Genomic DNA, 26,540 nt, shown 5'->3' on the forward strand with positions numbered 1-26,540 from the left:
TTTTCAGTATATGCATGTAAACACATGCTCACGCATGCTATTATACTTCACAAAGTCAAATTCTGTAAACCAGGAGCTATGAAATTTAGTTTTGACAGTTTGTCTTCAAAAACGATTCACACTTGAACTCTACAGAAATAATCACTTTCTGCGTTTCATATATGGAATAAAATCCGACTTCAAGGAAATGTTGCTGCTGTTCACAAATGTGCCAATAGCTTTTAATAAAGATGGCTTAAACATTCTCATTCAAGGAAATGATGTTTAATAACTATTCTACATATAAGTGATCTTTGATTTACATTTAACTTCAAATAATTGTTCCAGTTTGTGATCTTTAGCTATGGAAATTAGCCTTTTGGGCTCCCACTCAGAATGCTTCAAAGGTCTGTAATCACCCTCCTCTGATATTTTAATTCTGCAATTTTATAATGAAAATATTACAGTTACGCTTTGTTAACCAGTTAAATATGTTAGGTGGTGGTTGTTTTTACTGCACCTACTCATGTTTTAATTGCTTCTATGTCAATTAGCTGTATAAGCTGTCTGTAGCATAGTTTTACATCAGTTTTGTACAGGACCCTTTACAATATATATATATATACATATATATATATATATATATATATATATATGGCCATGTGAGGGGTGTTTGTAGTAAAACCTCATGCTTTTGACATGAGACGTCATGTTATGGGAGACATGAGTAAGATGTAGTAACACTGAATTCTCATGATGGCAAAATATGTTTATTATGCAAGATAAGCACATTATCCCCTGTATATAATTAGGTACATAACCAATTTTCAATTACAGTTTGCTTCATTTGCTGTTACAATGTAACTACAGATTATCCTTTCATTTCATCTGAAATCGCATGGCTTTTGTTTATAAAAAACTATCTTCCTACCTTCCTATAGAAAACAATTGAAAACATGCATTCTCTTGGAAATCTTGGATTACAGAATTTTACATTTTTGTATCATCATCATGCATTTGTTCCAGGGTCTCTACCCATAAGATAGACTGGTTATGTTAGTTGCTCTTTTTAACATTCTCTATGTTGCTCAGTCATTAGAAACAATGTGTTAATTATTTTAAGTAGCTAAACATGTTAACCATTTTCATAATCAATTACAATAAGCAAATAACAGCAAAATTATTGCCCATGAGTAACCATTTCCTGTTACAAGTTTCATTGACTTAGAATGTTGGACAGATAGCAATAACTTAATTCAATTTCTGAGGGGTCTTTCATCGATTGTAACGTTACATGTCATCATGTAATGGGGTTCCTTTATGAAAGGTTCATGGGACCTTATCATTAAACAGTGTTTACATTTTTTGTCTGGGTCATACCCAGTATGCATCGAAGATGCACAGCCACCATTGTTTACTTACCTTTGATCGTGTCTTATTGGTGATTAAAATTTGATCTTTTCGAGTGCTACTTTCATATTTTTCTGGTTTAAATCAGATGAGTATGATCTACGCTGATACAGTGTGACCCTGCTATAACGTGGTAGTTGGGAGCCATAAAATCCGACCGCATTATATACCGAACCGTGTTATATGCAACCAAGTCAGTTAGCTGAAAAAAATGTACCCCCCCAGAACAAAAAATTGTGGTGGGGTGGGTAATAAATGCGGGCGGTAAAATACGTGCTTTGATAAGCAACTTTTTACATTTTTTTTCATACTTTTTTAAGAATTTTTTTTGTGCATAAAAAACATACATGTATATGAAATTTCGGGAGCCATGCCACGACCGCGTTATATTGGAATTCATGTTATAACGGAGCGCGCTGTAGCTGGGTCACACTGTAATTCCTTCTGTATATGGAATAAATTCAGTGGCTTTTATTGGTAAATGCCAAAGTGAAAAAGTTGCATCGTCTCATTCAGGAGAAATGGGTACATCTGCCTGAAATTTCGCTTATCTGATTGGTCAAAATTGCAAATTATACTTAGCATAAGTACCTGCAACCTTGCTGTTCACATAACCATTCAAAGCCAAATTATTCCCTTTTATCCAGTTAAATACCTTTTATCACATTTATTTAGATCCATATCTCTTTTGAGATAATATAATAAAAAGAGTTGTCTTGGAACCTTTTTTCATTTCAGGTTTGTAGATACATGCAATCATCTATAATTGTTGTGGTTGTAAGTCCAAATATCAGCTTGAGATGTGGTCCACATGTGTCGTCTGTTGTCCATCCACTGTACATGAAAAAATGTTGTTTTAATCTTCTCAAAAGCTTGACCAGTTTCAGCTAAATTTGTCACAAAGCATCTTGCTATTCAGGGTCTGCATCTGTTCATTGTTATTTAAAGCAGGAAAATAAACGGTTTGTAATGAATACCTGGATGAATTTAACCATATTTAACAGAAAGCATTATGACATGTTTTATTCGTCCTGCTAGTCCTTCTAGTTCAAACTTGAATCATGCCATCAAAAGCTGGTTTTACTTTCTCTGAGTCAATGAGTGGCAAATAGTTCTTAACTTTATACTAATAATTTATATCCATGGTGTTGATTCAACATCACATACAGCTATGAAAATATAGAACAACTTTAAAACAACTTCTCATAAACTGATGCACAAAATGTGACCAAATAAAATAAAAACCTTTTTAGAATGAAAGCCATTTTAGTTTGTACAAATACTGTTGATCAGCTATCATATATGAATATTCTTACTAAAAATATATTTTTAAAAAAAACAACTCTAAATCTGCTTCACAGAAAAAGATGAAATTTGTTTCAAATCAGAATCCCATCACGGCGGTCTTGTATGTTTGTTTACCTGATGCTTGTATGTTCTCAGATTTGGCCATATTACAAAACATAAAGAAGAAAAAGAAAATTAAGTTCTTTTTGAACGCTAATCAACTGAATTTGAGAAACTCTGACATAAATCACACTGGCATGAATATCTTTAAATTTTTCAATGAGGTTGGTTATAGATTATTAAAATGGCCATGGTTTCCGTAAACCTTGAGATGACTATTCTGAAAAACACATTTGCACAATTTGACAAAGTTCTCAAAATGTATACAGCCATAATGCTTGTAAAGCTGCACAAATTACCTTTGCCTCCCAATCACTCTGATTAAAATCGGGATCTTTGATATTACAGAGATTTAGAATATACCAATAAATGTGTTCTCATGTTTTACTGCTCCACTTATGTTTCATAATCTGTCAGATGAACTATTTTCTTTGTGTTAGCAAATGTTAATGCTTGTAATGATGTCTTCCAAAATGACGTTTTTCACTTTAATAAATTTGAAAACTGGGACTTGACTAATGAACGACAAGGTTGGTAGAACATGACCACTTATTAATGCCTGTCAGATCTTCTTATTAAAGAGATTTTGATTAAAATCATACAGATCTTGAAATTAGGTTGGCTTTACTAAAACATTTTTTGAAACATTGATATCAGAAAAAGGATCATCATACAAGCATATATTCCTGGGACAACAAAACTTCTCAGTGGCTGTTAGGCAGATGTTAGACAGGTGAATCATCTGTAGCCCACTTTGGCCTCATGCTAGTGTGTTTGTAATAGGATGAAATTGGACCTGGAAAAAGATACTTGATTTTGTCAAGTAAATTAAATGTTGTTATTTTTATAATGCAAGCTAATGATGAATAAATCTCTGATACCTTAGCTCACACCCTTTCTTGACCTCTGATAAACTATATGATGACAACTATAATGTATAATGCCATTATCATTTCAGTTCAGATTTTATATATATATATATATATATATATATATATATATATATATATATATATATATATATATATATATATATATATATACATACATGTGTGTGTATATATATATATATATATATATATATATATATATATATATATATATAATATGTCAACAAAAATAATGGTGTTATCTAGTGGCATCCATGCAACGACTACAGATATTTCCAATCCACAGTGCCTCACAAATGGTTAAAAGAAAATTATCCCATTTGGTCCACTCCTATAGCCTGCCAAAGGACCTCTTGGGAACTTCCTAACCATGTTGAAGCATTGTTTCGGAACCTTAGACACTTGCAATGAGTTAACCAGTCCATCAAACCAGCTTCACCTATGACCTCAGTATCTGGGTTGCATAAACCCACAGTTTGGTAACATCCTGTAACTGCTAAAAATACAATACCCGTTCCACTGTTTGAATGCAAATACAATGATATATGTTGTGCATGCATGCACACTAACTGACTTTGTTACACACTCAATTCTTTCATAAGAATGACCTCTTTAGCTTATTATTATTATTATAACCACATTCATTCATGAATCTGTCTCCAACAGTATTCACACAACATTATAAAATGAATGTTTGATGTTATGAATGCGTACAACTTGAAATCAAACTTGGAAATTCAGTTTATATCACTGGCATCTATTAAATGTTTGATAATGAATATATATTAAAGTCATGAAAATTGCATCTGTTTAGCTGAGTAAGTTGCCAACCGCAAAGCGATATTTCTGAACTGAATTTGATCCAAATTGAAATACAATGGCCTATATCATGAAGATTTTGGATCGTTTTGATTACGAACATGAGGTGAGGTAATCCCGCATCTGATTGCCTAACATTATTACAACTTTGAAGGCTAAATGTCCGATCCAATTTTGACCAAACTTGGAATATATGCTAATGTATCGATAGTTTGTACAAGTTCGACATAATAAACAAGATGCATGCATATTAGGTCAGCTTTCATCTGACTCTTTTTATCGTGCTTAAACTTAAACTTAAAGCAAGGTGTTATATTCATGTGGTCTACAGATATTAATGAGATCCCTTGCTACCTTGTTACCTTGTTACCTTGCTGGATTTATAGACTCTATTTCTCATTCGAATTTTTGTAAAACATGGTAAATGGATTTGTATCATTCAAGGGTTTGATTATAAGCAAAGGACTGGGCATTCAAATTATACCATTACGTTTAGGATTGTCGTTCATTAAGATATAATAAAATAGGGCAAATATAAATCTTGTATTATGTTTTGGTGATAGTTTACATCGACTGTGCTTTTGCAGTTGTATACTTGACCATGTGGTGAAATAGGTCAACTGTTTATGTTGTGTAAGCCAGGTGAGTGAAGTCAGTTACTTGGCATTTTGTTAAATAATTAGCTTCTATGATAGTTGTCCAAAAATGTTGGTTAACGTTGCCATAAACGATTGCATAGTTTGGTATCTTCCATTTATTGTCTGCGATCTGCATGGTCTCAAAAAAATTTAGTTATAACTATTTTCCTATTGCCGTATCATCTGTGGAGTGGATTACTGTTGTCTCTGATTTTCACCAGATTTCGTAAACATGTACAGCTAAGTACACTATTTTGCGGAGCATAGCCAGAGATCCAGGTCATGATCTGTTGCTTTGAAAGTTTCTTCTATTCCTTTTCAGGAGCTTGTAAACAAAGTTGAAATTGTCGAAGTTGACAAGCCAGAAGAAATTGATATTGTCATACAGAGCAAATGTCTTTCGTAAGAGGATTTTTTTTTAATGAATAAGTTTCTATTTCGTACTTACTATCAGGTCCTTTCTAGGTTTGCCTATGCTTGCAAAGTTCACGGAAAGAAGGAGTTTGATATGATGCAGAGATGCGGCAATGTAATTAGGCTGAGACGTATTCATGTTACATACCCCACCCACTACCCCGTTGCTGATTTTAAATATTTTACCTTTATTGTAGTTATCAAGTTTTAAATAATACAAAAGTTCAATTCACTGAATTTTAAAAAAATACTGATGTGTGGATGTCAAAGAAGACACCAAAGTAGTCCCTATCTGGGTGTATGATATGGTAATATTCTGTACTGAACGCCACAGCAACCATGTCAGATTAAATGAGTATGCAATGAAAAAATGTTAGGCATCTCAAATAATACCATGTGACTGATACTTGGACATTGATCCTTCAGGCTGAAATGTAATTAAAATCTAATGTTAAGTTTTTAAAAGGTTTATTAAAAGTTTTGTGTTTAATTATATTTTTGAATAATATAAGTTTTTTATGATTACTTATTCCACACGTAATTTGAGAAAAAGTTCTATACATATTTATATGTCCTATTAAGCTGTGAGAAATGCATCATGTGAAATATTTCTGTTTGATGTAAATACTTAATCATATTAACACTTTAAATGTCAATTGCAGGCGGCAGATAAAAGAAACGAGAGAGTGCACTGGTCTGGAGAAAGGAAAATCGGTACAAATTTATGATTAATAAGTTACTGAATCCAAAATGGCTGTCTAAATCATATGAGTAATTCTGAGTCATCGCCATATTTGTTTTAGCAGTGTTTCACCCTATCATTGCCTCAAAAGTATTTATATGAACATATATAAATAGAAGTGTTGTTTGATTGCTCTTAAAGTGTTTCTATAAAAAGAACTTTGATAATTGATAATCTTTTAATGTAATTAAATAAATTGAGTATACTATTCTGAAAAAAAAATTAAAAACATATTGTCATGATGCTTTCATGATTTTGATTTTGTTGCTGTATTGTTTCTAATTATTTGCCTACAGGTTGACTTCGAGATAACAGCAAAGCTTAAGAAATGCCCTAATACAAAAGGTGACATAATGACATTTTACCTTAAACCGGCTGGAATCCAAGAGAAACTTCGAATAGATGTGGAATACATCTGCTCCTGCAACTGCCTAGACATAAATGTAAGCAGTATAATGTAATAACTGTAATACAGCAAAGTAAGCAGGAGTTTGCCAACTTGTTTACTGAAATATGTCAGCGGATATATGGGAAATATACCTACTCATGTATCTGCCTGGATATGAATGTAAGTAGATTAAAGTAATAATGTAATAAATCTAATGCAGCAATGTAAGCAGGAGCTTAACAACCTGTTTTCTAAAATATATTTTGGATGCATGGAAAATATACCTACACATGAAACTACCTGGATTTTAATGTAATTAGATTAATGTAATAATTGTAAAGCATGAAAGCATGAAAGTTCAACTCATTTACTAAAATGTATTATTGGATAAAGGGTATATATATATATATATATATATATATATATATATATATACTGGATGTTAATGTAGATTAATGTACCAATGTTGTAACTGCAAGACGATGAATTGAGTAGCAGCTTTTCAAATTGCATAGTAAAATATATTATGGGATCCATGAGAAATATATTTACTCCTGTTATCTCTCAGGCTACTACTGCAATTAGTACCAATTAATAATTTTAATTCAATTGCTATGTACACACGATTTTATTTTCATCTTGCTTGCTTAGAGATGGTAGTGGATACATGTACAATCTCTTTGCACCTGTAACCACCTGTATAAAAACAATATGAAGAATAACATTTTAATGTAATAACTGTAACAAACTAAATATGTAAGTAGAAGATTTTCAACTCGTTTAATCAAAGGTAATGAAATCTATGAACATTACTGCCTTAGTACTAATGTAAGTAAGAAAAGATGATAATTATTTCAATATAATAAGGCCAACATGACCTTTCCATGTCATTCACTTGAAGGCAGTCAGCGTGCAAAAATGAATTTTCAGATCGTGTAGTATATATTAACAGCCCGGATAATATTGTACATGGCTGTTGGTGAAATCTTTAGTGTGCTGGTCATGAGATAGGTAAAAATAAGTAAAATGCTGTAGTCGATATCACTGAGGAACATGCTATAATTAGGGGTGTGGTCAATATTAAAAATAATCAAACACTGGCTGATTAGGTAAGAGATATATTATAATTCTCCATAAATGATTATAAATTAATCAGGTTTCCCTTTTAAACTATTTGACATTTTCTTTCAAATACAGTCTAATGTGGTAAAGCAATTTACCAAGTATCGTCACTGAAAATTGTATAGAACACGCCTCCAAAAGATTCAAATTGATGTGTGATGTTTCTGATGAAGCGGTCTTTAAAATGATTCCCAACACTAGTGACAGTCCTTTGTATATGTCTCACAGAAAACATGAATAATAGCTGAACGTGTTACTTGATTTTGTCAGTATCGTTATCATGTGACCAAAAATTATGGTTGTTTTCAAAAGAGAAAAGTTTTTATGGTGGGAAAAATCTGAGTGAAATGTATTGTAGCAGAGGTATCATTGTAATTTGTTCTCTTTGGAACTTCATCAATGAATCACTGTTCTTGATAGTTGAAGACATCTTGGACATATTCTGATTACAAAACTTGCTTTTTTCCCCAGATATCATGATAATGTACATCATTCATGGTGGGTTTCCAAAAACTAACTATAACTGGCTGTGATATTTTTCTTATGCCTTATATAGCTAAAATCAATGTGAGGAAATATGGTTGTTCTCTGAGAGTATGACTGATAGGTTAAGTTCAAGGTCATTTAATTTTCAATTGCAAAACCAGTATGTTATGTTTACCCTTTGCTAAAGCTAAGGTTGGAGGTGGGGTGGGGGATAAGTCATTCATCCCATACAGGAGCAGTTTAGAGACATGTTGAAGAGATTTGGATTGCTAAATACGTGGACTCCAATAGTGAAAATGAGTAGTTGCTGCCTCCTTACTGACATCATTATGCATATTGCTGCTCAGTAACTGCTGAAGTCATGCTAAATAACTCAGACAATGCAAAGAGATTGGAAATTTGCTTAAGTAAAAGAACTCCAGTTTATTTTTAAATCCCCCAAATATAGAACTATGCCTCTCATGACTTTCAGAGTGAAGATAATTATACCATATACCATATATATATATATATATATATATATATATATATATATATATATATATATATATATATATATATATATATATATTTGGATTTGTTTAGCATAGCTTTAACAATGTTTCAGTCATAGCACTACGATGTCTGCAGTGTAGCAGTTTATAGTGATATCTAGCACTGGGGCATCGTACCACAGACATGTCGCACGATGTCCCACCCAACCACATTACCCAGGCTGACCAGTCCTGACACTAACCTCTTAACACTAACCTCTCCTGCATCTAAGGTGGATGCTCTAACCACTGTCCACTGGAGCGGTACCATATATATGTATGTATATATATATATATATATATATATATATATATATATATATATATATATATATATATATATATATATATATATATATACATACATACATACATACATACATACATACATACATACATACATATGGTACCACCCCATATATAGATAGATAGATAGATAGATATATGATTATTTTTGCCATTAGGATGGTTCCCAGTGCACTCGTGGAAATGGAACATTAAGGTGTGGGATGTGTAAATGTATACCAGGGCGAGCTGGAGATCTCTGTCAGTGCACAACAGACAAAAGTATTGGACAAAACACAACCTATCTGGACGAACTATGCAAGTATGTCTCTCTCTCTCTCTCTCTCTCTCTCTCTCTCTCTCTGTATGTATGTATGTATGAATGTATGTATGTATGTATGTATGCATGAATGCATGCATGGATATAATCTCTTTTGATCATATTTTACATTGTTTGCATTGGTCTCACAGAGCTATGAGAACCTTTATCACCCATCTCTTTAATTTTCTTTGGAATCTTTAAACTCCTTGTTTTAGAAGAAAACAATTGACATTGCAATCAGTTTCAAATTTAACATCTTTAAACAACTTTGTGTTATCAGCAGGGAGGTCTTGAGTTCTTTTAAAATCATACTTTTGAAGACTTTGCTGTATGTTCCTGAAATTGTGGCAATGGATCTTGCACAGTTTCCATAGTCTCTGTACTTTTGTAATAGAACATGATGTTAGAAAGCTGAAACTGTCATATTTTTTTTTTATTTTGATATGCTTTCCATCATTTTACGATATTTAGTTATTGACTTTTGATGTTAAAAACTGATATTATCCTCGTTCATTTAATTATTTATCATGATGTTATCAATACAGCAAAAACATGAGACAATGCATGGATCAATTTTATTATATAAATGCTATTTTATGAGCAACCACCTGCTGAACGCATTCAGCGACTGCAAAGTCTTGGCAAAATATGCATTTCAACACTGCTATGAATGACCGCATCACAAGAAAACAGATCGACACCACTGATCGTGACTTAATCCTTTGTAATATGCAAACAAAGTGCACATTAAATAACACTAGAGTTGAATAACATATAGCGAGATAAACACCAGTAACCATCATTTAATCCTTTGTAACAATGACTGCATAAATAGCAAAAATTGTTCCGACCAAGCAGCTGCGTAAAAATTGTCAACAAAGAAGTATAATGGATTTCTTAAACAAAAGTGATTAGAAAAAGATATATACATCATAGTGCAGTTTTTGTTACATTTGAAACAACCATAAAATATAGGGCCATGTGAATTTACCTTATGGATATGATTAATATTCCCTTTGTTTAATTTGCAATCAGATATATGTACATGTACTAATATTGTACATATTCATATGATGTTCAAATATAAATTTGATTCACATTGTTTGAAAATGTCTATATTTATTGTATAAAATTATTTTGAGAGGAATGCATGCAATATTAAACAAGATTTATGAATAAAAGATATGATACATTAACAGTGAATATGTTTGTTTTTTTCTTCTTCAACAATGTTAACTATTTACCCTGGAAACCAGTCCATTTTCACACATCTCTTATGAGAGACCACCTGTCTTGAGAGACCACTTTTGTTTGGCAGAAGGGGCAGTCTCTCATAAAAGGTCTTACTGTATATCCCCATTATCTCAGAAAAGAGAAGAGAAGGTTTAGAAAGAAACAAAAGAAAGAGACAAATCCCACATTGGAATGTATATTAAGAAAATCTAGCATAAAATGTTTTCTATGACAGAAACAAGAATGAAACTGGAGACGAAATCTGTTCATCCAGTGGCAAATGCCAATGTGGAGTATGTGTATGCAATCATGGTTTCAAAGGTATAATATACGTTGTGTCTTATCTGTCTACACACATGCACAACTCTCTCTCTCTCTCATTATGTAAGTGCTTATAAAAATACACATTGTTTTCACATCTGCTCAGCATCAGTAAGCTGAAAACCTCTCAAAACCAAACGATAAATTTGGTCCTAGTGGATTTCGTTTCATAAGGGTTTCACTGAATAATTATATTATTTGTCCATAAAATTTTGGTTTTATACTTTGTCAATGTTTTAATTACGTACATTAGAAAATAATGGTAATATCTCTACTGTAATTCAAAGGCTGTAAAAACTAATAAATGTATCTACTAATTGGAAATGGAACCATAGACCTGTAATTCTGTAATTTGAAGATATTGGAAAAATTATTGTTATTAAAAATAAATGTTTCATTTATCATACAGGACATTACTGCCAGTGCAATTCTGAAAAGTGTCCTAGAGGTGTGAATGGTCTAGAATGTGGAGGTAACATTATTTCTGAGTTGACATGTATAGAACTAATGTGTATTATTTAAACTCTACTGGTTATGGACCAGAAGAGCTTATGAAATGGCTTGTTGTTTATCGTCCACTGTTTGTCTATCCATTAGCACAAGTTTGCTGTTGCTGCTTCTTCTAAACTACTTGGTCAATTTCCATGGAACATTACATGCACATTCATACGAAGGGAGACTCATTGCTTTTCAATGAAACATCTCTCAGACATATGATATGTCCACCACATCAGCCATATTAAAAAATCCTGTTTTCATCTCACCTCTACCTGAATGAATGATTATATCGAGATGGGTTTTCATTAAAGGATTTTCTTATCATGTCTAATTAGTCCTAAATGCAAATGGTGATGATCTGATGTCTGGTGTTGCCATCATGGAGGCCATTTTGAAAATCCTATGTTGTTTCTCTTCCTAAATTGAAAGTCATTTCAACATGGAGTTTTCATCAGCAAACCTGTTATAGCATCTAGTTGGTCATCATCCAGTTTGAAAATCATTTTATCGCATCTCCTACTGAAATGATGGTTATATCAATATGTGGTTTTGACAACAATAATGTTTATGATTTCTTGTTGGTCCTAAATCATAATTTTGTTGATATGATGTACAATATGGCCTCTAAAGCATTCACCTTGAAAATCTTCGTTTCGCTCCTTGTATTTAACGGAAAGTCATACTGACATGGGGTTTCCCACATATTAAATAATTATACAGCATTTTAATTTTGCAAATATGTAATTTTTCTGGTATAATTCATAACATGTGTAATTGAGGGATATTTAAATTAGCATCTATGATTCTCCCGAGCTCTGTGAAAACATAGTACTCGAATGTGTCCTATTATTATGTTCAGATTAAAATGGAAAAAATTACATGAGGTCATCATTTTATTTTATCTCATCAAAACAGTACTAGGAGGCTCTATCAATTTATTATTGATTCCAAAAGTGTTTCATGTGGATCTCCAAACTCACGTAATTTTTAAACTTGCATAGATTTATGATGATATTATGTTATTATTTGCAGGATTATAAAGAGCAATAATTTGGAAATATAAAAAATTTAAAGTTATTTGGAAAAAAAGAAACATTATCTTCACTTTCACAAGGAAAAAAGCCCCACAAAGTTAATTCTTGTAAAGTACAGAAATAAATATTGACATAAATTACACAACATACACAAGAAATACATCCTTATTTCAGGTCATGGAAGGTGTGACTGTGAGTCATGCCAGTGTGAACGTGGTTATTCGGGACTCAGTTGCGATTGTCCTGATTCTCAGGAATCTTGTAAGGATCCCAAAGGAAAGGTAATGTTAGAATATTCCATTGCTTACATTTCAAATACATATTCTAATTTAAAGTCACAGTGCCCTCAATGCAGGTTTATACAATAACAGATATCAATGCATCAATTTTATATAATATATATGCTGCAAATTTTCAGCTCGAAGTTTCTCATGAAATTGGATCGGTGTGGAGGTTTGGATAAAAGCAAAATATAAATATCTCCAATTAATGAGACTGATTTCAATCTCTATTGTTTAATACAGCTATACTGTGCACCTGGCTTCAACAGTTTATTAATATTTCGATACATCTCATAGTTGAGTTGGAAACTGTCTTTATCTTTCATCAAATCGTCAAGTTTAGGATCTCATTTTGAAAGTACTAATTATATTATACGTTATGTTCCTGATATAAGGAGGGGCTTGATCTTACTTAAAATAACAGAAGAAAAAAACATTCTCCACACTTATATAGATTGTATGAGCTCAGTGACTTTAATTGTGAGGAGGCAATGACAGTTCAATGGGTAGAACATTGGACTCATTATAAAGGTGTCATAGGTTTGATTCATATCAAGGCCTGCCAGGGTTGGCTGCCATGGGGTATGCTTATGGACAACACTCAGCTCTCGTTTCTGCAGCGTGAAATAGCTAAATAAAGTGCTGCATAAGCCATTGAAAAACAACCAACATAAATAATAGTCATATGCCTTGAGTGATAAGGACAGAGTCATTCATTGGATTGAATGAGACGGATCTTGTCTTGGCTGCTACCATCCTAAACTGACAAGCCAGTATGGGGTGATTCCAGTGGCATCATTCCAGTAACAACTAGTTTGACCCCCACCCCATCCCACACTGGAACTATGATGGAAGGTTGCTATTTTCATGTCAGGATGGTATAGCGTGGGTAGAAGTACAACACCTTTGATCAAATATGGAGGCTGATAGTTATGCATGATCTCAAGTATCAGCAAAAAGCTAGTCTAGTTTAAACAGGTGCAGCTCCTTACAATCTCTGCCAAACAAGGGTCGGGTAATAAATTAGTCCCTGCCTGACCAAAATGTACGTGCATATATAATTTGCAAAATTTAGTCTGTGGAAAAAGGTAAAAACCACGCACATTTTAGTTTGTTAACATTTAATGAATATGTTTTGATCTCATCCACTGAGAAAGTGCTGACATCATTTTCGTTTTCATTAGTATTTCTCGGGCTCTGTTTGGTAGTTCATTGCTTATTGATAAGAGCCGAAATGTGCCAGATGTCTCACAGAGTGAAGGTCATAACAGATATCTTATATACAAAATTAACCTCCCTTGAACCATTTCTTATAATAAAGAGACCCATTGTTATTTTAAAAATCAACCAACTGCTATCAGTATTTTAGTTTTATTGCCATGAAGAAAATTCTTATGCTTTCTATTGAAATGTGCAAAGAATAATTTCATCTATTTTTCTTTGAAAATGATTAGTTGCCTACAGCCATAGCTGTATTATCTTTTTTGTGGTGTGAATTTATTGCCTTAGTGCTGACATATAATTGCAAATGTGACTTCAGCAATTGTCAGAATTGTGCAATATTGTTCCATATTGCATGGCTTCTTATTGCATGACATATGTCTAAATATAGTATTGCATATTGTATTAAGAACTACATGTACTTTGTAAACAACCATGCACACTCATGTAGTAGAAGAGTTAGGTTGTAATTTGTTAGATTTGTTTGTGGATGAAGCTGTTTCATCTAAGGTAGAGATGAAAGCAAACAATGTAGATGAGTTTATTGAAACTTTCAAAAGAAGCAATGTCCACAACATACATGAGAGACACAGTATTGAAAATACCATTCTGATCATTTAAACATATGTTTTGGAGAAAGTTTTCAACATTTCCTAAAATGGAATGTTTCAGACTCTGACCAGTACTCTCTGGAGTGTATCAAAATGGCATAGAAAAGCGTATTGAGGCCAAGGGCTATAGCATATCTATCAGCACCATTTAATAAGACAATTGATAGTCCTAAATTCAAGAAAAATTAAGCTGAAAGTATATATAGAAATGTAAGGGCCTCAGAGTCAATAAGCCATGATGACAAAGGATTTGTATTTGCCTTGGCTGAATGGACTGTCACACACCAGCTGCTTTGCAATTTTCCACGCTAACTTTTTTGATATAATGTTTCAGTTTGAGGCTAGGGGTATAAGCCTTACTGTAGTATAAGTCATTTCATAGCTGGGGTCCTTACAATGAGCATGTAAGTAACAAGGAGTAAACATGTCTTCTTTTGCTGGTAAAAAGAATGGAAAAAATATACTTACATTATTTCATCTTGAATTTCCTCAACATGTACTTTCTTAGTTCTGCAAATCCAAATTATATGTGCCATGTCATGGGTTCTATAACTTGACTACACACCTCGAAATTGTAATATAAAATCAACATTTCTATTTGCAATCAGATTCTCCTTACTGCACTTAAAATGAAATGAATGGAATTGACACAGCTAATAAATCCAGTACATCACAAGCAGAAAAGCAGAATTGAGTAGAATTGACCAAAAAAACATAAATTCCAGATCAACTAGAAACATTGTTGCAATGTGCATTCATTTAGAATATGATTCTAAATTTCAATTTTAAGTAGACCAAAACGACAATTTTTTAAAGATTAATGTCGAACATGCAACTAAGTTCAAAGGTCAGTGTGCGATGCTAATAATATTGTTATTGTGTATTGATGAATTTATGGTTGTGTATTTATTTTGGAATACAGCACACATTCAAATACTCTGTTTCTTGTAGTGTATTTTTTATAATTAAGTCTTAGGCAGAAAAACAAAATGAGTAAATAATAAAAATTTTACTGCATTTCTATGGAAAATACAAACTCTTTTTTCATGCATTATTACTCCGAATCACTGGTTCATATTTTCCCATACACATGCAGAAACTTATAAGTGCTGAACAGACATACTGAGTTAACTCAGTTGTCTGTATGCATGAATTACCCGGTCAGTTGTCTGTATTCATAGATTACCCGGTCAGCTTTGGCTTTTATTGCAATGCAAATGCATAGGCAAACCATGTTCTGCAGATGCAAGCAAGTGAAAGAAAAACGAGGCACCACACATTTTGGGTGATAGGTGACAGTGCTGATGTTCACTGAGATAAATAAGATTAATAATGGTAATTAAGCATGCCAATTCACATCTTTATGGAAACAAAAGTAAAATTTATGTCATGTAGGAAGAATGTTGTATACAATTTATGGTATGACATCATAATTTTGGTGTCATCATGCATATTTGTCTTCAAGGTATTATTTATATGGCTCGTATTGGATAGCTTATTTGGAGCCGTGTTCATGCTAATAAAGGGGGAACTGTTAAAAATGATAACACTGAACCAGTTTTACCCACAATGTTTTGCAGAATATTACTGATGGTGACTTGTAAAAATGGCTAACATGTGCAAGAATTTTTATTTGTACCATTAAAAGCTTCAAATGATAATTCTAAGTGAAATTAGCATTCATCACAGAATAACCGAGCCTTCTTGTTATTAAGGTTTGAAGTTATCATTGTTAAATTGGTGAAGTATTTTCTTTCACAGAAAACTAGAAAGATATATCTATTAGACCCTGCTGAAATTGAGTTTAGGTTGCTTACCAGCATTACTGTCTATTTTCTGTCGAAAACAACAATCCAGTTTGACAACAAGAAGTTTTTCAATTTAATGGCCACTGTAAGAAATCGTATCCATTAATAAAATGACTACACTCTGCAAAATGTATATGATGTATGTACAGATATCTGTAATCATATTTATGATTGTAAGTGTACAAGGCATTTGTTTACAGCATAAGAATGTTACTGTCTATTGACATGTATCTTGTAAACAGTGTTTGTACATTGATAAATGAACAAATGTCCTTCATATTACTAAAAAGACCAATTTCAATTTATGAACATGTTGTAGGAGAACTATAGGTATTGGATTATTTTCATCAACTAGAGCAGCACTGTTCTAAGTTTAATATAAACTCACTCAAATTGAGTGTATAGCATTGTCCTTTTTTTCTTAATTTTGTTTCGTTGTAGACTGCAATTCTAATTTGGAAATGAATTGTACAAATCTTCAGTTTTTTGGTATTTTTTATTAAAATGGCTGGTATCCATCTATAATTAAAATAATTCCATTTTGGATTATTTTCATCAACTATAGCAGAATTGTTCTAATTTTAATATAAACTCACTCAGAATGAGTGTATATCAATGTTATTTTTTTCTTTTTGTTTTGTTGTAAACTGCATTTTAAATTTGGAATTGAATTGTACAAATCTTCAGTTTTTTGTACTTTCTCTTAAAATGGCTGTTATCCATCTATAATTAAAATACTTCCATTTTGTGAAATGACGCTCAATGGATTCTGGCACAAAATTGACAGCCAGTTTGTTGAGCAACTTCTTATTGTAGGTTTTGCATATTGATCGGCCAAACCAAAATTCTTTCAGAGCAGTTTATGAATTAGATGGACATGATGCAATGCGTATTAACCTACTGCCTAAAAAAAACCAGTGTGGGCGATGTTTCAGACTCTACAGGCAAACTTTGTAACATGATGGTGAAGTTTCAGTTTGTAGTGTTTACAGAAGTTTATGTTCCCGTGGCATTGTTACATTACGTTAAAGCCTGAAAGGGTAGAATGTCACCTCCCTACAAGTGAAAATTGAAGTAAATTTATATTCATAATACAATAATTTAGGCTACTGTCCTGAAATTCAGACAAAAATGGTCACTTTATTGGAGCCCAATGCACTTTGTATCATAAAACGGACAGACATTAGGAATGGGGCTTTTGTCTAGCTAGTAAATGGTTTGAAAACCATGGACTTTGAGTTGAAATCAAGCTATGTGATTTTTCTAAATATTTGAGTGATGTACCAATGCTTATCTTAATATTTATTTTTTTCTCTAACATCTTGTTAATTTATTTTTAAACGATAGTAAATTCTTTCCTGCACAGAAGTTGAAAACACTTAGAAGCAGTGTCGCCTTCATAGCTACCTGCTTCAATATTAAATGTGTGTATAGTGTAATGTATATCTTTATTGTGTACTTAACTTTTGTCCATAATTGTAGATTGTAAGGTAAATTTGTAATAAACATATTACAAAGCTAACTGTTGTCAATGATTGTAGAATATGGACCATTATCAAGATAATGATCATTTGCAAACAACTGCATCCAGGGTATTTTGTTGTGTCATAAATCAGGTGGCAGTCTCTATAAATGAAGACCAAGTTAACAATTATTTATTCCTATTTTAGTATCAATTTTTTTCTCTTCTGGAATCACCATCTGTTGTGTTCAGATATAATTTTAGAGGAATTGTTTATTTACATTATTCATTGGAATTACAAAGTACTCATTGGCATTTGGACCAAAACACTATTCTGGGATGAATATGAATTCATTCAAAAACATTCTGCATTATATCATTGTGATACAGAAAGACTAATGGCATATTGGAACCTCCAAGACTATTGATACAATATCACATTGAAAATTGGAACTAATTCGGAATTCTCTTTTCTTGGAGACTTGCAAAAGAACATTTAAGATTATTTCTGATTTAATTCACAATACTGTATTTTCCTTTAAAATTATCACTTTGTATTATAGGGAAATAAATTGTTTGTTATATTTTATAAACCTTTGTTGGCTTAGCTTCTTTTTGTTACTTAGTTTAAGACCATAGAGTTGTAACACTAGAAAATATTTAGAAAGTCCAGAAGAATGCAAAATGTAAATCCTCTGCATATATCTTTCTCAACATACCTTAGTGACTTGTATTTTTATGATAAATATATTTTGTTGACTGATTTTCCTTTCCATGCCAATTTTAGCACATATAATCATTTTAATTTCTGAAAAATTAGAACATGAAATTATTTTTAATTGCACATAAGTTTTTGCTCAATAAAAATTCAAATCTTCGAAGATTTTATCACCCTGGATGTGTCGATAATATTATAACTGTGCCTTATGATCCTCCTAATGCTTCTTTTCTTAAAAAGTAATTATTATTGAGATTGCTATTAATAATTTAATTCATTTAGCTCTCTATTTCATCAGTCAGTCTTATCATTAAAAGGAATGCATAGTTCATCTACCATTGCCATGTCTATTTCAATATAGCTAAGTGCCATAAGATTTTTCTAATTACTTTTTTCTTTTAAACCTTATTATTATTGGGATTGCTAATCTAAGTTAGTTAGTTCTCAATTTCATCAGTCAGTCTTGTAATTAAAAAGAATGCACACTTAAATGGACAAAAGAGATAGGTGCATAGAAGTTTAGGACAAGAGTACACATAAATATAAAACAAATGAAGGAATGAACAAATGAACGATAATTAATATATGAAAGCATAGTAAGAAATGGAAGTTGTAAAATATATAAATTTACACGTGATTGAGAATAAACCAGAGTATAACAAATGACCATAACATTTTGCAAAATGGTCATTATAATGTTATTGAAACCAGGAATGGAAATACAAAAAAAGACAATGAACAGATGTTACTTTTGAATAGCATTTTTATATATTGTTACTATTATAATGAGCAACACAACAATTATCTTTTTAGCTGATATAACACTAATCTCCACAAATTTGAGGATTTGCTGTCTTTTATTTCTTATCTACTAATTATGGTTTATTTTTAGTATTATTTCATACACATTTATATAAGCAGAGCAACATAGTTGACAGAGCATAAGTCATAGTTCAGAGACAAGATGTAGTTCACAGAGTAGAAGACAGAGTTCACTGAGTAGAATACAAGAGTTCACTGAGTATAAGACATCATTCAGCATAAACATCACATTATGCATGTTCCACTATTGTTTGTTTGACCAAAAAGCAATATGGATTTGAATGCCAGGTATTGTGGGTAAATGACATCAAAATGCTACTTATATCAACAAGGTGAATTTGTAACCTGCACTGTTGGGAAACACTATTGCTTACTGACTAGTCCAGCATGGATGCAATCTGTCATCATTGGGGGTTTTTTTCTGGGGTTTTTTTTTTGCATTTTCTTTTGGAACATTGTATTGTCTTTCCATCTTTAGCTTTTCCAGCTCAATACTTTATATTGCTTGACCAATTCTCTTCATGTTTATTAGGCAAATGACAGGATAAAGCATCATTACTGAGGTTAAACGGTGGTATTGGATTATTTACCATGAACTCTAGATGTAGCAGTGGCTTCTATAGAAACAACAATGATGGTGTTATTAAAGAAGATATGTTGTGGTAGTAGTATTAGTTGTAATTATGGAGTAATATGAAAGAAAATTAATCTTTTCACAGATATGCAATGGAAAGGGGAAATGTGTATGCGGAAAATGTCAATGTGATGGACAGTACACATTACCTTATTGTCAGGAATGTCCGGTAAGCCTTTTTCCTAACATCATCACCTATGTCTAACTTTAATGTTTCTGTAAAAAAAAGTTTTATTCAGTATTAAATTGTAAATATAATGGTTAACTAATAATGCCCACCACTTAAACATACATTAAGTGAGACAACCAAGTCAACCCATTTTATTGAGTCTTCAGAATAGAAATAGGCAGATGAGATGAGCAGATGACATTGCAAAAATGCTTTCATTTTAGAAAACCTAATTTTTTTGAGTGTCTTAGTTAGGATAAAGTAACAGAAAGAAAGAAAGAAAGAAAGAAAGTATAAAATAAGTAGATTAAGACCGTACTCTACACATTGATGCAGTATTTTTAATAAGATGTTAATACACCATCCTCTAAGTGGTATTTTTGAGGAAGATGTTAAATCACCATCCTCCAAGTGGTATTTTTGAGGAAGATGTTAAAACACCATCCTAAAGTGTTATTTTTGAAGAAGACATTAAAACACCATCTTCCAAGTGGTATTTTTGAGGAAGACGTTAAAACACCATCCTCCAAGTGGTATTTTTGAGGAAGATGTTCAAACACCATCCTAAAGTGGTTGTTTTGAGGAAGATGTTAAAGCACTGTCATCCAAGTGATATTTTTGAGGACGATGTTAAAACCCCATCCTCCAAGTGACATTTTTGAGCAAGACATTAAAACACCATCCTCCAAGTGGTATTTTTGAGGAAGACATTCAAACACCATCCTCCAAGTGGTATTTTTTGAGCAAGACATTAAAACGCCATCCTCCAAGTGGTATTTTTGAGGAAGGCATTAAAAACCATCCTCCAGTTGAAAATATGTAATGTTGTCTTCTGCCCACTGTGAAGAGTAACTGAACTGAGCATGCACAATAAGGCTCACTCAGAGTAGACTAGTCTACTTTCCGTTCAAACATTTTTTCCTTCATGAATAAAGACGTTCCAGAGAATTGAGAATTGAAAGCCAGTTCAACAATATCTCTCTGCCAACTGAACTAATCGCTGTATTTTTACAGAAATAAGTGAAATAAACATTTGGTTCGGAATAATTAATTTGTGTAACGGAAGCTGATTTTTGGTGTTAACTAGCAATATTAACAAAGTCTATGCTATCTATTAAACATCTTTAAAATGTTAAATGATTATTTTACTCCATTATTAAATATGAAGACATGCGAGGAACAATGCATTGATGTGGAGAGCTGTGCATACGCTGAATGTGTCAGATGTTACCTGGACCGTAATGACACCTGTCTTTCTTCTGCTGCCTGCAAGAACATTACAGAAGTGGTGACATTTCCTTCAGGTGAGATTATGAAGAAACATGAATATGTCTTTCAAATCTGATTTATATTATGTTTCCATATTTATCTCTTTCTTTCTCTAACTCTAATTTTAGGACAAAATTATCTAAGACTGTCAATGAAAGTTTACACTTCATACCCATGTAGCTCTAATCACCTAGGAAGTAAACAACATTGTTAGAAACACACTTTAGAAATACTGGTACCCAAACAATACTTGCATTGGAAATTAAATATATTTTTGTAACAATTGTCAAGAATGTGTTAAAATTTTCTACTCTTTGACACCATTTACCATAATCAGTAGCAGAAAGAGCTACGGTGGCTCAGTTGTTAATATGCCTGACTTGTGAATAGGTGGGTGTTGTTTCAAATCCTAACCACAAAAGGTCGGGTTGGCTATCATTTTTTTACTGTAAGTACAGTAATTTACCACACTTTCCTTGGCACAATTAAACTTCCATGTGTTAATACACCAATAAACATCAATCAATAAAAAATTATTAAATCAGTATTGTTCAGAATTGAATGATTTCTTCCATGCATTAGTTGCGTCTGCGTGAGACTAAAGATGGTGGCTAGTGATTGCAATTATTAAAATGGATAATGTAAAATGAATGATGTATATTACGTATAGTTGTGGTCAGTTAACATAGTTGATAAAATGGGAAAGCAGGACCTTCTGTGTGGTTATGAGAACATTACAAATCAAAGTTGAAAATCACTGAGCTAGCAAGACATGTTGGTGTCCCATAGCAACTTGGAGGTGTTTTCAAAATCATTACAAATAACCAGACCAGCCAGAATATGAAGTCAATTGACAACCAATTTCTTGTTGTTTTTGCTTTGTTTTACACATCATACATAATGTAAGAAATGTTATATTGTGTTGAGTAGTTTTAGAGTATGAGAGAAATGTTATATTGTGTTGAGTAGTTTTTGAGTATGAGAGAAATGTTATATTGTGTTGAGTAGTTTTTGAGTATGAGAGAAATGTTATATTGTGTTGAGTAGTTTTTGAGTATGAGAGAAATGTTATATTGTGTTGAGTAGTTTTTGAGTATGAGAGAAATGTTATATTGTGTTGAGTAGTTTTAGAGTATGAGAGAAATGTTATATTGTGTTGAGTAGTTTTAGAGTATGAGAGAAACGTTTTTCAGAGTTTCAGCCAAAGTCAACAATCTAGAGATAATGCATACTTGTTTGCAAGTTTGAACGGGACAAAAATTTGGTCAAAGCTAATTGAATTACAAAATAGGAGATCATAAAAATGGTATCCTAAAATGCTTTAGAAAATATACTGATTTACATCGTACATTTAATATTGATTACACTAAATCAGCCATTGAAGATGATTAAAATGTTTTCTTTTGCTTTAAACATGTTGTATTGTGTACATTGGGAAAGCAAAGAGTGTTTGGCCTTAGACTAGGATTTCGCCTAACCTATACAAAACACATATACTATTCATGCATCAGTAACATGATATTTGCTTGAGTGTAATAGTTATGTTGATCTGAAGTAATCATAGTCTGAGGTGCAGGATTATAAAAGAATACAGAAAGGTGAGGAATAATGTGAGAATAGTTCACACAAATTTACAGGTACATATATTCAAATATAGGGACCATTCTTACATTGTTGAACCTTTTAATGGTATTCCATAATTTGTTGTTGTTGTTGTTCTAGGGTTTAACGCCATTTTTCAGCACAAGATAGGCTATACATGGTGGCCAGTATAACTGGTGGAGGAAGAACCCTGGAAAACCAAGGGAAGAACCACCGACCCATGAGATGCTCCTGGCAGGCTTTCCCATGTACCCATGCTAGCCGAGCCTTGGACTCGAACCCTCATAGACAGAGGTGAGATGGCAGTGGTCCGGAACAGTGAGCGCTTTAGACCACTCGGCCACTTGGGGCTCCGGTATTCCAAAAAGAATAAATTTAATCAGATTTGTAGTATCTTAGCTTTGAATACATGTAAACATCTATGCATATAGATAAATAGACATAAACATACCTATATATGCATATGCAAAAACGTACACATAGTACACATGTATACAGGCATAGATACTCATACATATACTGGATTCTTCATAGACCTGATGATAACATTCTACGGTCCTCCCTGGTATCCCATGACCTTGCATCAGATCACATCTGCATTATATGCCATCTTGACATATCAGTCCCTAACCTGCCACCTTTATCTGCTACTAAGAGAAACCTCCATATGATAAATAGAACCAAACTAAAGCATGACATCCAAGCAAACCTAACAACTTGCTTACCTCCTACAGCAGAATAACTCGATAACTGCCTGCGTTCATTGCTCGACAAACATGCCCCAGCTACCAAGTGCAAAGTATCAATTCAAAAGTGTTCTCCGTGGTATAGTAATGTTAAGGACCAGCTTCGCACTGCTAAAAGAGACTGCTGTAAAGCTGAGAGACTTTGGCTTTCCACCAGCCTCACTATTCATAAGCAAATCTATGAAGCCGCTAAGAAGAATGTCACAAATATAGTCCATGCAGTGAAATCAGCCCACTACACTACAAAGATCATGGAAAGTTCCAGCTGCAAAGAGCTCTTCGAGATTACTAACAAGCTAATGTCACCACTTCCAACTACCTTCTCTCCAGTCAACCTTCCGGACATGTTTGCAAATTTCTTCCATGACAAAGTACAAACCATTAGAGATAAGCTTGACACCACAATTTCAATTGACTCGTCATCGCCATACAGTTGGGATACAGAATTTGAGCGGCAACCATTAGCAGCATTTGAACCTGTCTCTATGGATTTCGTACGTACAATCCTGGTAAAGAGTGCACCAAAGTCATGTGAACTTGATCCAATTCCAACATCACTGCTGCTTGAGTGCTTAGATCCAGTATTGCCTTCACTAATTGATGTTATTAATACTTCTCTCTCATCAGGGGAATTCCCATCATTTTTCAGAACTGTCATTGTAAAGCCTCTGCTGAAGAAACCAACACTAGACCATAACGATTTAAAGAACTACCGCCCAGTTTCTAATCTCCCATTCATATAAAAATCTTAGAAAAGGTTGTTCTATCCCAGCTTGTATCTCATCTGAATTCAAACAGTATTTTTAGCATTGTACAATCTGCATATCGCCCTTGCCACAGTACTGAAACTACTCTTCTAAAAGTAGTTAATGACATTCTCTCTGTGTTGGATAGCGGAAAGATTACAGTCCTCACCCTCCTTGATTTGTCTGCAGCATTTGACACAATAGACCATGATATATTACTTCACCGTCTCCAGCATGTATTTGGCATTCATGATACAGCCTTACTGTGGTTCAAGTCCTACTCGGTCAACAGGACACAAATTGTATCTGCAAATGGAATACACTCCAGCCCAGTTGATCTATGTTGTGGTGTTCCACAGGGGTCTGTTCTTGGACCTGTTCTCTTCATTCTATACACTCATTTGCTCTCAAGTGTCATAGATCATCATCCAGTGTCTCACCAACTGTGCACTGATGACACCCAAATATACAAATCTAGCCACCCATCTGAAGCTGATGCTACCATCCAGGGTGTAGAAAGGTGCATTTCTGATGTGAAATCATGGATGACATGCAACAAGCTGCAGATGAATGATGATAAAACTGAGGCCATTCTGATCACAACACAAAGACTTTCTCATTCACATCCTTTAACTCAAACAATGAATATCAGCAACACCAACATTAAATTCACTCAATCAGTATGAAACTTAGGTGTTACTCTGGACAGTACTCTCACATTGCACCAACATGTCATGAACATATGCAAGGCTGCATATCTTGAGCTGAGATGCATGAGCTCAATTCGCAAATATCTTTCAGTTGATGCCACTAAAACACTTGTGTGTTCATTAGTACTTTCAAGACTGGACTATTGTAACTCAGTTCTGTCTGGTTCATCTCAATATCTGCTCCAGAAACTTCAGAAAGTTCAAAACACAGCTGCTCGGATCATACTTAGAGTACCATGATCAGAGCACACCTCCCCACTGCTCTGTACCCTACACTGGCTATCCATTTGATCCAGAATCAAACACAAAATTTGTTCTCTGTGAGATGTTTCACTGTCAGACTCTAGTCCAACATACCTATCTGACCTCACCCATGTGTACACACCAGCAAGATACTTACGCTCCTCTTCTGACAATCCTATACTCATTATTCCCACTATGAAAACAAAGTCATATGGACAGCGTTCTTTTGCATACCAGGGCCCAGCAACGTGGAATGAATTGCCCACAGAACTTAGACACAAAGACACAGTGATCCCATTCAAGAGTGCTCTCAAAACTCACTTATTTTGACTGCAAGAAAACTTAAAGACCTAACAATGTTTCCTACCTTAAATATTCTCAGTATATTTTTTTTTAATGTTTTGTAATTTCATGGTGTTTGTTTTTGTAATCATATCATTATATGTTTTTTATCTTATAGGTGTTGTCTAATGTTGTAAAGCGCTTAGAGCTTCTAAAGATTAGGCGCTATACAAAGTCCTCATTATTATTATTATTATATACATGCAGACACACATGAATAATTATGCATATATGCACATATACATGTTTGCATCAAAATGAATACTTTATACATATATAGATGTACAATGCTTAGTCAGATGATTGGGGGAGATAAAAACAGAAGGAAATCCCATGTGGAAAATATTAATACTAATAACAATAACAGTGCCCAAGAATTAAAATCCACGGCAATGATAATAAAGAAAAAAGGACACATTTAATCTTACTTTCTTAAACTGTATTGCTTGATCTATTTGCTCAAAAGCAGTTAGTACGTCTGAAACAAAGATGGATCTGCTTAAACACTTCAATATTAACTGTGTCATTAAGAGCGTGGTGTACAAAGGTCAATTATGTACTTCAATATTAACTGTGTCATTAACAGCGTGGTGTACAAAGGTCAATTATGTAGATGGCAATATGAACTGGAACTT

The 26,540-nt window shown here is 33.1% G+C and overlaps 1 protein-coding gene across 1 annotated transcript in view; it reads left to right on the top strand.

Moving 5' to 3' along the window:
- The window catches only part of LOC149769945 (integrin beta-1-A-like), a 91,338-nt gene that overhangs the window by 54,801 nt on the left and 9,997 nt on the right, over positions 1-26,540 (top strand). Inside the window, exons 12-20 of the mRNA XM_089949634.1 lie at positions 5,466-5,545; positions 6,220-6,271; positions 6,596-6,742; positions 9,293-9,435; positions 10,904-10,989; positions 11,399-11,461; positions 12,696-12,802; positions 20,164-20,247; positions 21,416-21,551. Of these exons, the coding sequence (XP_089805760.1) occupies positions 5,466-5,545; positions 6,220-6,271; positions 6,596-6,742; positions 9,293-9,435; positions 10,904-10,989; positions 11,399-11,461; positions 12,696-12,802; positions 20,164-20,247; positions 21,416-21,551 (898 nt within the window). The remainder of the gene's footprint in view (positions 1-5,465; positions 5,546-6,219; positions 6,272-6,595; positions 6,743-9,292; positions 9,436-10,903; positions 10,990-11,398; positions 11,462-12,695; positions 12,803-20,163; positions 20,248-21,415; positions 21,552-26,540) is intronic.

The sequence above is a fragment of the Sinohyriopsis cumingii genome, unplaced genomic scaffold (genome assembly GCF_028554795.1).
Source record: "Sinohyriopsis cumingii isolate HCF-2022 unplaced genomic scaffold, ASM2855479v2 utg002966l, whole genome shotgun sequence".
Lineage (NCBI taxonomy): Eukaryota > Metazoa > Mollusca > Bivalvia > Unionida > Unionidae > Sinohyriopsis > Sinohyriopsis cumingii.